The following is a 13,766-nucleotide window of genomic DNA, read 5'->3' on the forward strand; positions in this document are numbered from 1 at the left end:
AACAGTAAAGCACATAGGCTGTGGTTTGGATATGAATTAGGCAGTTTGTTTGTTTGTAGCTCCATTTAAATGATCCATTTAGATTTTAGTAGACTTTAAAAACATATAAATACTTAATAAATCTATAAATACACCTGCATAAAGTATGGATTTCAGGATTCTGTATTTTGTTTTTGGATGTATATGGAGAATAGAGGAAAAATAGAGGTGGATAATATGACAATATGTTATCTAATTCTGATACATTTTATTACTGTGATACAAACAAGCGTACTGTGGATATCGTCAGTGCCTGAAGACCACTGAGCACACTCCATTTTAGAGAGTGTAATTAGTGCTGTTTAATTTGAAATATTTATAATAATGATTTCTAATTATTTCTCACATACTGCACTCAGTATGGGAGAGTATCTGAACAGCAGTTTTTAAGAATCTGTAGCTACCATTTCCTTTTTTTCTGCGTGTCAAAATATTATTAAATGTCATATGTAATAACTGTCATGTAATAATAATTTTACTCTATCGCCAGCCCTCACTTAAAAACCAAAATTAATACTAACAAAAGACTCCAAAAAATATATATATGTTATAAAAAAATAAAGTAAATATACTGCGTCTTTTAACAATAGACAGTAAAATTAAATCACCACATGCCAACCAGAAGTGCCTAAAGGGCTTGATAACATTTCTAGAATTGTGTCAGAGGAAGTAAAAAAAAAAACTATGCTAGTCTAAATTGACAATAAGCTGACGTTTAAAAACACATATATATATATATGTGTGTGTGTGTGTGTGTGACACATTATGCAACCTGACCCTAATGAGCTAGAGGTGTATTACTAGGTGTGATAGTGACCCTCCAGAGAGCACACAGGTAACTGATCCTCAGGGACATCAGCTTATGATACAACAATTACCTCAGCCTGTGCTAGTTAAACACACTGAGAGTGACACCACACCTAAAAACACACTAATCTCCTCCTCAAGCCCTACAGTGTGATCTGCCAGTTAAAGAGCATGGAGGCACACGTGCAGAGGAAAACCAAAACCGCACGCTAAACACGACCAGACCAAACACAGGAGAAACGGAAAGTGCAGAGAAAGTCAAAGGAAGCGATAGAGTGGATTAGGGGAGGGCGAAAGAGGAAGGGCTTGAAACAGGAAGGACAAACTGACCGACACAAAAAAAGAGGGAGTCCGGCTAATTGAGAAAGAAAGAAGTGGTCAAACAGAAGAGGGGCAGAATGGCAGGGGAGAGCAGTACAAAAGGGCACTCAGAGAGCACTTTGCACAGAAAGCGAAAGGGTTCTCATGGACTGCACCGCTATTTGGAAGCAGTGAAGAATGTCCAAAGAACAAACTTTTCACTTTCCCCTCATTCATCACACCTGCTAATCATTAAGCTAATCATCGAGTGTGCTCCAGCTAGGAGAAAAAAAGGAAGAAAAAAAACTAAAGCAAGCAGGCCAGGGGTTCCCGTTTACTAGAGACCAGAAACACTGATTCAAAGATTTTTACTGCCGGGTATTAGTTCAAGCTGAACGGCTCTGCGATTAAAACTGCAGTTCTAGAGGAGTAAATCTCTGACCTCACAATAATTAGATTCAGTGCATCATAAAACCTCAAATTCACCACAATTCGATTTGCTTATTTTGAATGCACAAATGCGGCTGGAGGAACACTGGCAGAACAAGCATAAAATGAAAATGTATACTTTTGTTTATCTGTCTGTCTATCTATCTATCTATCTATATATATATATCAATTAATCAATCAATCTATCTATGTCTGTCTGTCTGTCTGTCTATCTATCTATCTTAGCAATAGAAGTGTTTTGGACAACTATAGCAGTAGTAGTATTTTTCTCAGTTTTGTTTTGTGTTTGTAATTTAAATATATATATATATATATACATCTTCAGATTAGAAAAACTAGAAAATGTTTTTGCTTGGAAAAACATAAATGCAGTAGAAAGTAAGAAACAAACATTTGCACAGTTATATATATATATATATATCTCACTTCTGTCCAATGAAAAACATGTATCTCCATTTTTGTCTGTTTTTAGAGTTCTTCATTGTTTGAACCCAGCAGTTGTACACTTTGTAAATAATAGACTAATAGAAATGCTCTAAAATTTATTATAATATAAACTCTTATTTCACATTAACTTTGAATAGAAAACATATCACTTAAATAGACAATAAACTGCCGGCGGGCCAAATGTTTTATTACAAACTTCTATTACCAAAAAATAGCCCCACCAGTTTGCAATCTTGGATACACAGTGTGCGTTATTAATATCATTGACTATTGTTGAATATTGTTGAATCATTGACATCTGGTGACTTCTGGTGAAAATTCCTGTATTTTGTTATATTGTGATATATATTGTGGAACAACAAAACATATTTCTAATATATTTTCTAAAGCACTAATTTTTGGAATTAAGGGGCCTAAACCTTCTGCACACTGGTGTTCACAATTTACTGCCAAACTTGTGGTTGATCATATCACACATGCAGAATGTGGAAAAACTACAGTAATCTGCAGCGTATGCAACTTTTCCACAAATGAAGGTGGTTCACAGAGGAGGAAGAAGCACTTACTATTGTGCACAGTCAATGAGCTGGTACTCGTTGGAGCGTTCGAAGCAGGCCTTCACCCCCTCATCATCCCAGAGCTGTTTAGCATGCTCAAAAAACTCCTGTTGAAAAGAGCAGAAAACACAGCAAAGTCAAAAACCGAACTTAAACCAATAAACAATAAAATGTGTCTTTTTTAGATTATTTATTCCATTTAAAATATCTAAGTTTAGCTTTCCTTACTACTGCTACAGCTATTAATAACAATAATTCATGTTATTATTTAGGCATTGTCCTTATAGTAGTATCAGATATATTCATATTAGCACAAACAGAGGCATAAACAGACTAATTCCAACGTTCAGTCTCCATCTGGACTGTACAGCGCATGCAGTTGGTAAGATGGAGGACAGAGAGGTTAAGGCTGTGGACACAGGGACTTTAGTGCTGATTACTGAGGCACTGTTTCACTGCTTTCAATTAGTAAGACTCCACCTGATTCACATGTAAAATACAGCATGTTTATGATTATTCATCACTCGTGAATTAGCATGAGGTCTCCTTTCTCTCTGTCTGATTCATTTACCGAGCGAAAGTACCACCAAGGGCTCTGAGAGAGGAAGAGAGGAACTGCCCCCGCACAAATCAGGATGGATGAAAAAGTGGTTAGGCTACGGATGTGGTGCCATAGGAACATTTTGAACTGATGGCAAAAGTTGATATATTCATGTTTGTGTCTACTTATAAAGTCAGCTCCATAAATATTTGGACAGTGACACACTGGTTTTGTCATTCTGCTTCTGTCTATCACTTCAATCGAGAATTACACAGTCCTTATATTTTCACAGGCTCAAAAGTTATTGGATAGCTTTTATTTAAAAGCAGTTAATAGGACGTTTGGGCTGTCCCCTCATATATTTAATGACAAATAAGATAAAGGTAAAGATAAAGGAGTTAGTTCCAAAGGTTTTGGATTTGGTAGATGTTTATTGGAATTCTCAATTTAGCAACACCAAAAAAACAAAAAGACATGAAGGACAATAAAGTAGATTTCACTGAAGAAGAAAACCCCTTGTCACAACATCTAGTCAAGTCAAGAACACAGTTAAGGAGAAAGGTGCATCATGGCCAATCAAGAGACGCCTCAATGAAAGTAAAGACAGAGGGTTTACTTCAAGACGCAAACCACTGGCAACACTCAAAATCAGAAAGCCCAGAGTCGACTAAAATCTAAAAAGCTTTGATCTGAAACCAAGATTAACCTGAGTATGGAGAAGGACTGGTGGAGCTCATGATCCAATGCATTCTACAACATCTGTCAAACATGATGGAGGCACTGTTATAGCATGGCATGCATGGCTGCCAGCGGAACTGGGTCAGTCAGTGGTATTTATTTATGATGTGACAGTTAGATAGAAGCAGCAGGATGGATTCTGAAGTGTGCAGAGCTTTACTTTCTGCTCAGATTTAGTCAAAGCCTACAATGCTGATAGGATGTCACTTCACAGTAGAGATGGATAATGACCCAAAACACACCTAGAAAGCAACCCAAGAGCTTCTTAAAGCAAATAAATGGAATGTCCTCAAATGCCTTAACATGCATTTCATCTTACTGAAGACGAATCTGAGGCACTGAGGGGGTGGACAAAGAAACAACAATACAAAAATTGCACCATGGTCCAAAAATAAATGAACCTGACTGTACACGTAGGGGTTAATTCAACATAAGTGATTTTACAGATGCATATTTTACAACAATACTTTAAGTTCTTTTATGTAATTATTAGTGTTATATATGTACTGCTTGGCACAGGCTTGATATGAAGATAAACACTATGTAATAACTATAATTCACCTGATTTTTAGCATGTGTGTTTATATGAAGAATTGGCTAAAACTTACATTTTCATACTGCTAATAAGAATTCATAGAAATCCTACCAACGCAATTCTGATTTTAAGCAATTATGCTCAAATGTGGACAAAAGGGTCTCGAAAACATGTAGACATAAATAGCCTAATGCAGTTAATGCTGAGGTGATTTAAGGGAACCTAAGTCTGAACATGCTGATTCTACTCCATTTGAATGAACAAAAATGTTCAGCATGATTCAATAAAGTTCATAAAACCACCCAGGGAGTGGACTGAGATTCTGCCTAAAATAGGCTCATAATCAGCTACTCTAAATAACCCAGAAATGATCTTACGAATTGTTGACAAAGCTTCTTAGAATTATCCGCCGAGGTGCGTGTCCACTTCCGGGACTGTCAGCTGCCTCGAGAATAAAAACAGGCCATCGGAGGTGATGCATTTTGCCCATCATTTAAACAAAACTCGTCCTTAAACTCATCCTCCACCACCCCACCCCCACCAACACAGTAACGACAAGGGAGGCAAGTAAGTGGGAAGAGAGGGAATGAGGGAGGAGGGGGTCTTTCTCAGAAAGAGACTTGTTTTTCCCCTACCTCTTCCTTAGAGAGTAGAGACAGCTATACGGTAATTAGGCCCCCAGTGAGGTCCCATCATATAATCACCACAATACAGCAAAACAAATGGCTACAGAGACGCAAAACAAACCAACGAGAGAACGCACCATGGCCCGTGAAAGAAAAAAAAAACAAAACAACAACAGCATCACCACACTGCATGCTCTAAAATGCAGCCTCTACGATCTATTACAATTTTAAAATAGATGGCGAGAGATCCAAGCCCATTCAAATCAACCATAGAAGAAGACTATCTAAAAGGGAAGGCTATAAACTGTTAAAACATGGTTATTTTCTTAGGATAGGAAGGGAAAACGTATCTACACTTTCACTAGTGTAATAAGAAAGAATATGTCTTGAGGCTGTTTATATTATTAGTCATGAGATTTTGATGTAATTACATTTATCTACATTGAGAAAGAGCTTACAATTATTGCGAGAATTAAGTGAACTAAAAAATGTCAAATTAAGCAATTAATGAATTAAGCAAATTAATGCAATTAATTAATTGCATTTTCAGAGCACACTTTAAAAGAGAAATATTGACTTTGATATCATCTAATTAGCAAACCATGGCATGCCAATTTTGCCCAGTTCAATGTATTTAATTTTTATGTAGTTATTTTTATTCAATACATTTGAATTATGTAGTTATTATGTAGTTATTTTTTCAATGAATGTCGCCATAAAGCAAATTTATGAGCCATAATCTTTAGCAAGCCAAAGGCATTAGTGGCAAGGAGAAACATCCTCAGAACAAGAAGAAGAAACCTTGGAAGGAACCAAGACTCAAAAGGGGAACCTAAACTCTCTTATAAATAATATAAGTGGTATAATCTTATAAAAATAATAAAAGGTTCTTTGAGCGATGTCACTTTTGGTTTCAGAAAGAACCAAGTCTGAAGAGTACTTCACTTGATGTAACGCTTCTTAACCAATTTAAAGATCAGATACTTTACAAACATGTTTCCCTATTGAACCAAAAGTGGTTCCTCCACCTGCATCGTTCAGGGATAGCTTTGCAGCACTTTTATTTTTTAAGCTCGTAGTTCCTGCATATGTCAAGTGAAGGTTTTCATTATGTCTGAGTGCCAAAACAGCTGCTTTCCACTTACACCACATGCATTCTTTCCAATCGCATCTGCGCCCTCAACAGGGATCGCCTACTTCACACCTTTCGCCAAGTTCCTTCCACAGTCCTCGCTTTCCTTTTGTGCCTCTGATTCCAGGTGAGCTCTGTTGGTCCCTGCCGTTGCGTGGACAGAATTTCTCCATATTCAAATCACACTTAGTCAGACTTCCTGCTCAGAGGGCGTCAATCTAACTGTGCCGGTAGAAATCCACTGTAGACTAGGAGATCGATCTGAGTCTTCTATCCCCATTTCCCTTTTTACAGGTGTGTTAGCTTCTTTAGTTTTGTGTCAGAGCTATGAGGCTAATGTAGCAAATAATCAAGTAATGCACAGTTAGCATAGCATCACCAGCAGATGGGCAATATGGCAGTAGTTGCTCACTATTGTGAGAATTCACACTGTCAATGCCATAGAAGAACCATGTGTGGTTCCATAAACAACCACTTTCGAGGTGAGTGTGAAGAGCCTTTTTTAAGACCTGATGAACCTTTACTTGATGTAGAGATTCCTAACACTCTTGACACATTTATATGACAAAAATGGTTCTTCAGGACACCAAATGTGGTTCTTCTATGGCAGCTCTGATATATATATATATATATATATATATATATATATATATATATATATATATATAGCAAGCATCCTTTTGGCCAAACCACACAACTGCCACACATCTCATGAAGACGAAGATGAAGATGGATGGACGACTGTGTGTTTCGAAGCCATTTGTCCAAAACCTCCTTCACAAAAAGTAACCCAGCAACCCCAAATCACCAGCAGCCATCTCAGTGTGAAAAAAAAACAACAGTTGGGGCAGCAAGGGTGGTTTTCGTTTGCTAGTAACGCCAAGGTGGCTGAGACCGGTGCTCCCTGCTCCTCTCACACTCTCTGGCACAAGTGAGAGATGAGGCAATCCCGTCGGAAAACTCGGCGTGACAAGTCGAGGTGTCCAGGGAGCCCGAATGAAAGGAAAACATGAAAACAAACCTTAACGACCATTAGTGGCCTTTCATTCGCCAGAGCCGCTCTCTACCTGAGGCCTTCATTAGCAAGTGGAGAAGGCAAAAGAGTCATTAGGAGAGAGGTAAGTAGGGCCACCAGGGCGCTCCAGAGACGGGCCTAATGACAGCCGGTGTTGCTTTGGGCCTCCCACGTGCCCCGCTGTACTGTCTCCACTATGAACTCCACTGGAGCCCAGGGGTCCAACACACACAGTGACACACCTAAACACACATACAGATACAGAGATACTTACACATGCACACACACGGGGCAGTATAAAGACGTTCTGGCGAACATTGACCCTTCGAGTTAGCAGGCATACCCATAGGTTTGCTCCAAACTGTCACAGAAGAGACCAGTTCAGGCTGGTTTTGGAAGTAAACATGTTTGGACTAAAATCTCGTCAACCAGCCCAAAAGAGAACCACCACGCTACTTTCAAAATCAGTTCTGATAGTGATAATGACGGCAAACAAGGGCAAGACAAGTGGGTCATTTCAAAAATTTACTTTAACATTTACAGCATTTAGCAGACGCTCTTATCCAGAGCGACTTACAAGGTTACTTGTATTACAGAGGTGGACCATGGTAGTGTTAGGAGTCTTGCCCAAGGACTCTTACTGGTGTAGCGCAGAATTGAACCCCAGTCTCCCACGTTGTGTGGTAGCTCACTGGCAGGTAGTAGCATTATCTGTTGCGCCACATCAACCACGTTTTTAAGGTACTTGAAAGCAGTTTGATGACACATTCTGTGTATTTGCTTCTTCTGAGGTTTGTAAACAGGTTAGAACAGACAGAACACCTCAGCCAAACAGCAGTGCCACAGTTAACAAAGGCTTTTTTAAGTGTTGCACCGATACTGATACCGCAACGGTATCAGCGCCGATACAGGCACTTACACAAAGTATCAGTATCAACAATAGAGATCACTGATATCATGAAGCTTACTGACAATCTACATTTTTTCCATAGACATTTTTTTTGCATACTTTGTTATGAAATCAGACATAAAAAAACAGTAATATCCAGTCATAAATAGCTATTACCATTAAACAGACATTTAATGACACTTTTACAGCACTTTTTCTTTCCATGTGTGTTTCTTTTGTTCTAAAACCAGAAGCTGAGTTTAAGCAACATGTTTAAAGGCCAGACATTGAAGTTTAGAGACGTGCACCTGAATGTGAAATTGTGGCACAAGCACTTTTTCTAAACTAGTGTTTTTTCATTGCGCTGAAACTTTTCAAACGTGCAGTTACTCATCCAGTAAATGCTGTTCTTTTAATCTCATGAAATCTTATTTGGGATAAGATATAAAAAAGTACAACTTATAAAAAGTGGAACAGTATAAATATCAGGATTTCTAGCCACCTATTAAGTATTTAAGTCAGAGCTGGTATCAGTACTTAGTATCAGCAGATACTTAAATAAATCTGGTAACGGTATCATAAAGGAAAAAGTGGTATTGGTGCATCCCTGCTTGTTATCACAGGTTTTGCATTAATAACCAATTGAGGTGGAAAAAACAAAAAAGCTATACACTAGCTGTTGGTGTTTACAGTCTCTGTATATAGGTCTAAATCTTACTTTGCTATCAGGCACATAGTGGTTCACTGCTCTAGAAGTGCTGACGATACCCACGATGGATTTAGAAAACGTCGACCTGGATGCAAATGGTCGCTATACCGAGAACACATCATCATACTGCCCAGCCTCTAAAAGAAAAAGCCCTCTACAATATAAAAGAGATTCTCTGTTAGGGAACTAGTAGGCCAATTGTGCCTCCAGCCTCAGACACAGGCCTGAGACCTCTGCGCGCTAGCATTGCTAATTCTAAGCAAAGCTATGGCTAACCACATTAGTCTAACTTGTTTACTGTGGACTCTATTAGATCTGCTTACAAACATTCACGTAAGCCCAGTCTAATTCTTACAGCATGTTAGGTAAGTATATGGCTGTGGTACATCAACAATCACCGCTGCCCTGAGTGCGTACAGTTCAGTTTACTGCACAACAGTTCAGCAAGACCTAATTCTGTTCACCTGCATGATATCTGAAAAAAGCCTTGATTAAAGCTGATGAAATGGTGATTATTATATTATTAGATGATAATGTGTAATTTAATTTATACTACCACTTTCTGTTACAGTAAAAATAAAAAACAATAGAGCTTGTAGGATACACTAATTTCGACACAGCAAATTTGCCAGTGTTGAATCTACTCCAATCCACTCATGTGGTGAACTGAACTAAATGTGCAGTGTAAGAGAGTTCAACACTGCCAACAGAGAGTACCTGAGTACTACAAATATGTATTTGATAACGAGAGCCTTACAATTTAGTCCTCAAACCTGTTTATTCATTTTGAAAGAACTAATGGAGGAAGAACTAAACAACACTACTACCAAACTATCATAAAATGCTTAAAAACACCTGACACAATGATTAGGACCAATAGGAGTAGGGGAGGCCTCAGAAGAAATAGCACAGTGATTAGTGAGGGGCAGATCAAATAACATGACTATTCACAGTGGGGGAGAAGGTTTAAGAACAAATGATGTGTTCAGTAGAACCAATCACAATGAGTTTAAGGTCTCAGAACAAATGATGTGTTCAGTAGAACCAATCAAAATGAGCAGGAGGTCCCAAAACAAATGATGTGTTCAGTAGGACCAATCAAAATGGGTGTAAGATCCAAGAACAAATGATGTGTTCAGTAGGACCAATCAAAATGGGTGTAAGATCCAAGAACAAATGATGTGTTCAGTAGGACCAATCAAAATGAGTGTGAGATCATGTCATGCAAACTCTAACCATGGCGTCAACGTTGCCAAAAAGACGCTGTGATGCTTTGAAACGTTGCATTCTTTTGAAGTCTACAGCCGGCTACTGAGACTCCTGATCTGAGATCAGGCCTTATTGTATAGGCCTCAGTTTAAGTCATTTTGAGTCAGTGTTATGTAAAGGCGTAATCCCTGATCCTAGACCAGCATCCCTGTTCTCAGACATTTGACGAAACTGTGCTCAAGTTTCAGTTAAATGGAGAAAATTGCAAGGTGCTGACATTTGAGATATGACAGCACACACACACACACACACACACACACACACACACTGATATGAATAAGTTGATGACACAGGGAAGGAGTTCGTGCAAACTTTGCAAAGTTAGTCCATTTGGAGAACTGATACGATCAAGTGCATCAGATGCATCATGTACACAGCGCACAATAGGGTGTGTTTCAATGTTAGCTATCCACACAGCTCCAGGTAAAAATAAATAGCAAGAACAACAGCAAAAGCACGCCAGCTGTGGAATACACACTAGGGCTGTGCAATATGTACAAATGTGATATCAGCCCCCACTATCATTGTGTGCTTAACCACTTCCAAAGCTCTCCTTGAGGAATCTCAGTATTTACAATTACCATCCAGTACTTAGGTTCTCATCAAATAAATCTATTATTGAACAAATTCATACAGCCACTGGAGTGCTGGAGTCAGGAAGCTGTGTTCCTCTAATTTTACACTGCTGAAAACAACACATTCCTCTTACTTTTGTACTGAATTTATTTAATATTACAGTTAAACAGCATTTTGCAGACGCTTAAGACTTTTGCACAGTCCTCTACGTACACACACACAGTCACACGCTACTTCGTGTTCACCCGTCCATCACTGCTATCATCCGTGCTAAAAACTGTACCCTCCACTCTGGTCCTTTGTGTAACATGCTTGTCAGTTTCCATATCGAGATGAGGATCTTTCTAAAAAAAAAAAAAAAAAAGAAAAGAAAAGGGAAACGCACCAGTCCTTATGAGCTCAATTAAACGCTTAAATGCTCACACATCCTTTAGAGTGGCTGCTAGTGGCTTATGTAAATGTGTGTGTGTGTGTGTGTGTGTGTGTGTGTGTGTGTGTGTGTGTGTGTGTGTATGTTAGAAGAAAGCAAAAAGATCCTTGTGTTTTCTTTCATCTTTGATGTTGGTAACATATGCTGAAACCACATCCGGTCTTCAAGCGCACACATCCTGTACTTACCCCTCTCTGAAAAACACACAGCTCAATCAAGCACATGTCAGTGACAGCGACTAACTTACCTCCCATCACACAAAGGCCTGAAGATCTTGCCCCAAATATGACCTCCTTAGGACATGCTATGAAAGGTTCTTTGAGCGTTACCACAGAAGAACCGATTTGTTTCTGATTTGAACCTACACACTGGTTAAATAATACTATATAATTTGAGATATATATATATATATATATATATATTGTTTACATAAAGAAAGGGTCTTTGAACCTTCAAAAGGTTCCTGCAAACTGGAAGCACAGTGGTTCTTCGATGGCAGCAGGTGAATAATAACAACCTCCACAAAGACACTATGCACTCAATAGGTGGGAGGTAGGGTATATCCCATGATGATGATTTTACCAGGTTAATTCTTACTTTGGCTACCTCTTGCTTCTTTTCTTTCTCTGCTGTTCTTTAGTTCACACTGTAAACCGCTCTGAGCTGTATTTTCAACGTAAGAAAGGCACTATATAAATATATATGCTATAAATATCACAACACCTCACCCCAAGACAAATGAAGCTAGAATATTTACATTATACTCCATTATGTTACATTGCATTAAATGAACATATATATATATATATATATATATATATATACACACTTTAAATTACTATATAATATTATACCGTATTACATTACATTAACTAACAGCCTTCCCTTTTCATTCTACTGGATAAAATTGCACAAAATATTAACGATTTACTGTTTCTCAGAAATGTAAACGTACTTATTACTCCATAGGATTTTTATTAGTATATATGTTTACATTTATTAGCCAATTAGTCAACAAAGTCAATGTCTTTTTTACATAACATACACACTCATTATTCTCATATAATTTTAATCTAAAGTCATACAGTCAATGAAAAGTTTGACGAAATGAAACTTTAGTCGTGTATTACAGTCCAGTACCCTTTAGCTTCCATATCTCAAAAGTCAATTACAGACAAGCTATGTTACACAACAGCACAGTATCTGCCTTCTGTATACTTGCAACTTGTCTAAACTGTATGAATGGGAAAAGCAGTAACTGGTTTGGAAGAAAGAGAGAAAGTATGCATAAACTAGTGTCTGCTTTTTATTATTTACATTTACATTTATGGCATTTAGCAGACGCTCTTATCCAGAGCGACTTACAAGGTTACTCGTATTACACAGGTGGGCTAATGTAGTGTTAGGAGTCTGGCCCAAGGACTCTTATTGGTGTAGCGCAGCATAGTCACCCAGACCGGGAATCAAACCCTGGTCTCCCACATGCTGTTGTTGTAACGCAATGGCAGGTGGTGGTGTTATCTGTTGCGCCACACCAACCACGTGATTTAACCACGTGATGTTTCAATGTTGACTTTTTTGCATTTACTGTAATATATCTAGAGCATGATCTGTCAAAGCCATCATCTGTCAAAGCCATAACTAGCATTTAAAGCAAGACAATTAGAATATGCATTACTCATCATCACAGCTGGGCAATATGACGATATTTTTTTGTATCATGATAAATGTTGTTGTTATGATTTGTATTGTGCTTTTCTAAGCATATTGAGGATACTGTTAGTGCTGTTAGATGAAGAGCAGCAGATGTTGAGTATAAATCACTGTACTCAGTGTTCACAGGAGAGTATCTGAATAGTAGTTTATAAGAATCTGTCGCTACTGATGTGTTTAAGTCTGTGATTTCACATATCTTGATAAATATAAAAGTCTTTAAATAGTGTAATATAGTATTTTTGCCATATCGCCCAATCCTCCAATACTAAGCCTATATAAATGTGAAGTCCAATAAAAAAAACTCAGTACTCATTTTCTATTACATACCTATGAAAACATGGTAGCAAACAGAAAGCTCCAATTCTACATGCTGAAGAACCCAATCCCAAGTCTTCGGGGGACAGGTTTAAACCGGCTGAAGGAGATAACGTTGCAATAATAACTAGGAAAGCTTCGGGTAGGACAGGGTTAACATCATTTAAAAGCCAATTTAAATGGGATTATTTTGCACAGAGCCCTGAGTAGAGCATACAGACACTGAAGACATGCCTCTCTAAACCAAACAGATAAACATTAACGAACTCTTTCAACTGTTGGGAAGAGAACGGACAAACCGAACGGACCTGTGTGAATGAGAGGCAGGCTCACTTCCCACCAGTCACACACACCGGTTCTGCTCAACGTTTGGGTTTGTTCATGTTTGTCTGACAGGTGTGGAAGGGCCCCTCAGAGTCTGATAGTGATGTGTTGGCGGCGGTTTAGCAGACAGGAAGTTTACCTTCTTCTTCATGTTTAGCTACACCTGCCACACATAAGGCCACAGTGAGTCATCAACTAAATGAAAGGCCTATTTATAGCAATCGGTAGTTTGATGGGGATGAAAAAAAGATCTAAACCTTGGGTGCAGGAGAAAGTAAAAATCAGGGGGGAGGGGTAGAGAACGAGACCGAGAGAAAGGAGAAAGAGTTTGAGCAGACAGCCAAAGCAGAA

General features: G+C 38.4%; 1 protein-coding gene across 1 annotated transcript in view; it reads right to left on the minus strand.

Annotated features, from left to right (window-relative positions):
- The window catches only part of gnal (guanine nucleotide binding protein (G protein), alpha activating activity polypeptide, olfactory type), a 63,842-nt gene that overhangs the window by 30,758 nt on the left and 19,318 nt on the right, over positions 1–13,766 (minus strand). Inside the window, exon 5 of the mRNA XM_072691288.1 lies at positions 2,610–2,707. Coding sequence (XP_072547389.1) covers positions 2,610–2,707 — 98 coding nt within the window. The remainder of the gene's footprint in view (positions 1–2,609; positions 2,708–13,766) is intronic.

The sequence above is a fragment of the Salminus brasiliensis genome, chromosome 1 (genome assembly GCF_030463535.1).
Source record: "Salminus brasiliensis chromosome 1, fSalBra1.hap2, whole genome shotgun sequence".
NCBI lineage: Eukaryota > Metazoa > Chordata > Actinopteri > Characiformes > Bryconidae > Salminus > Salminus brasiliensis.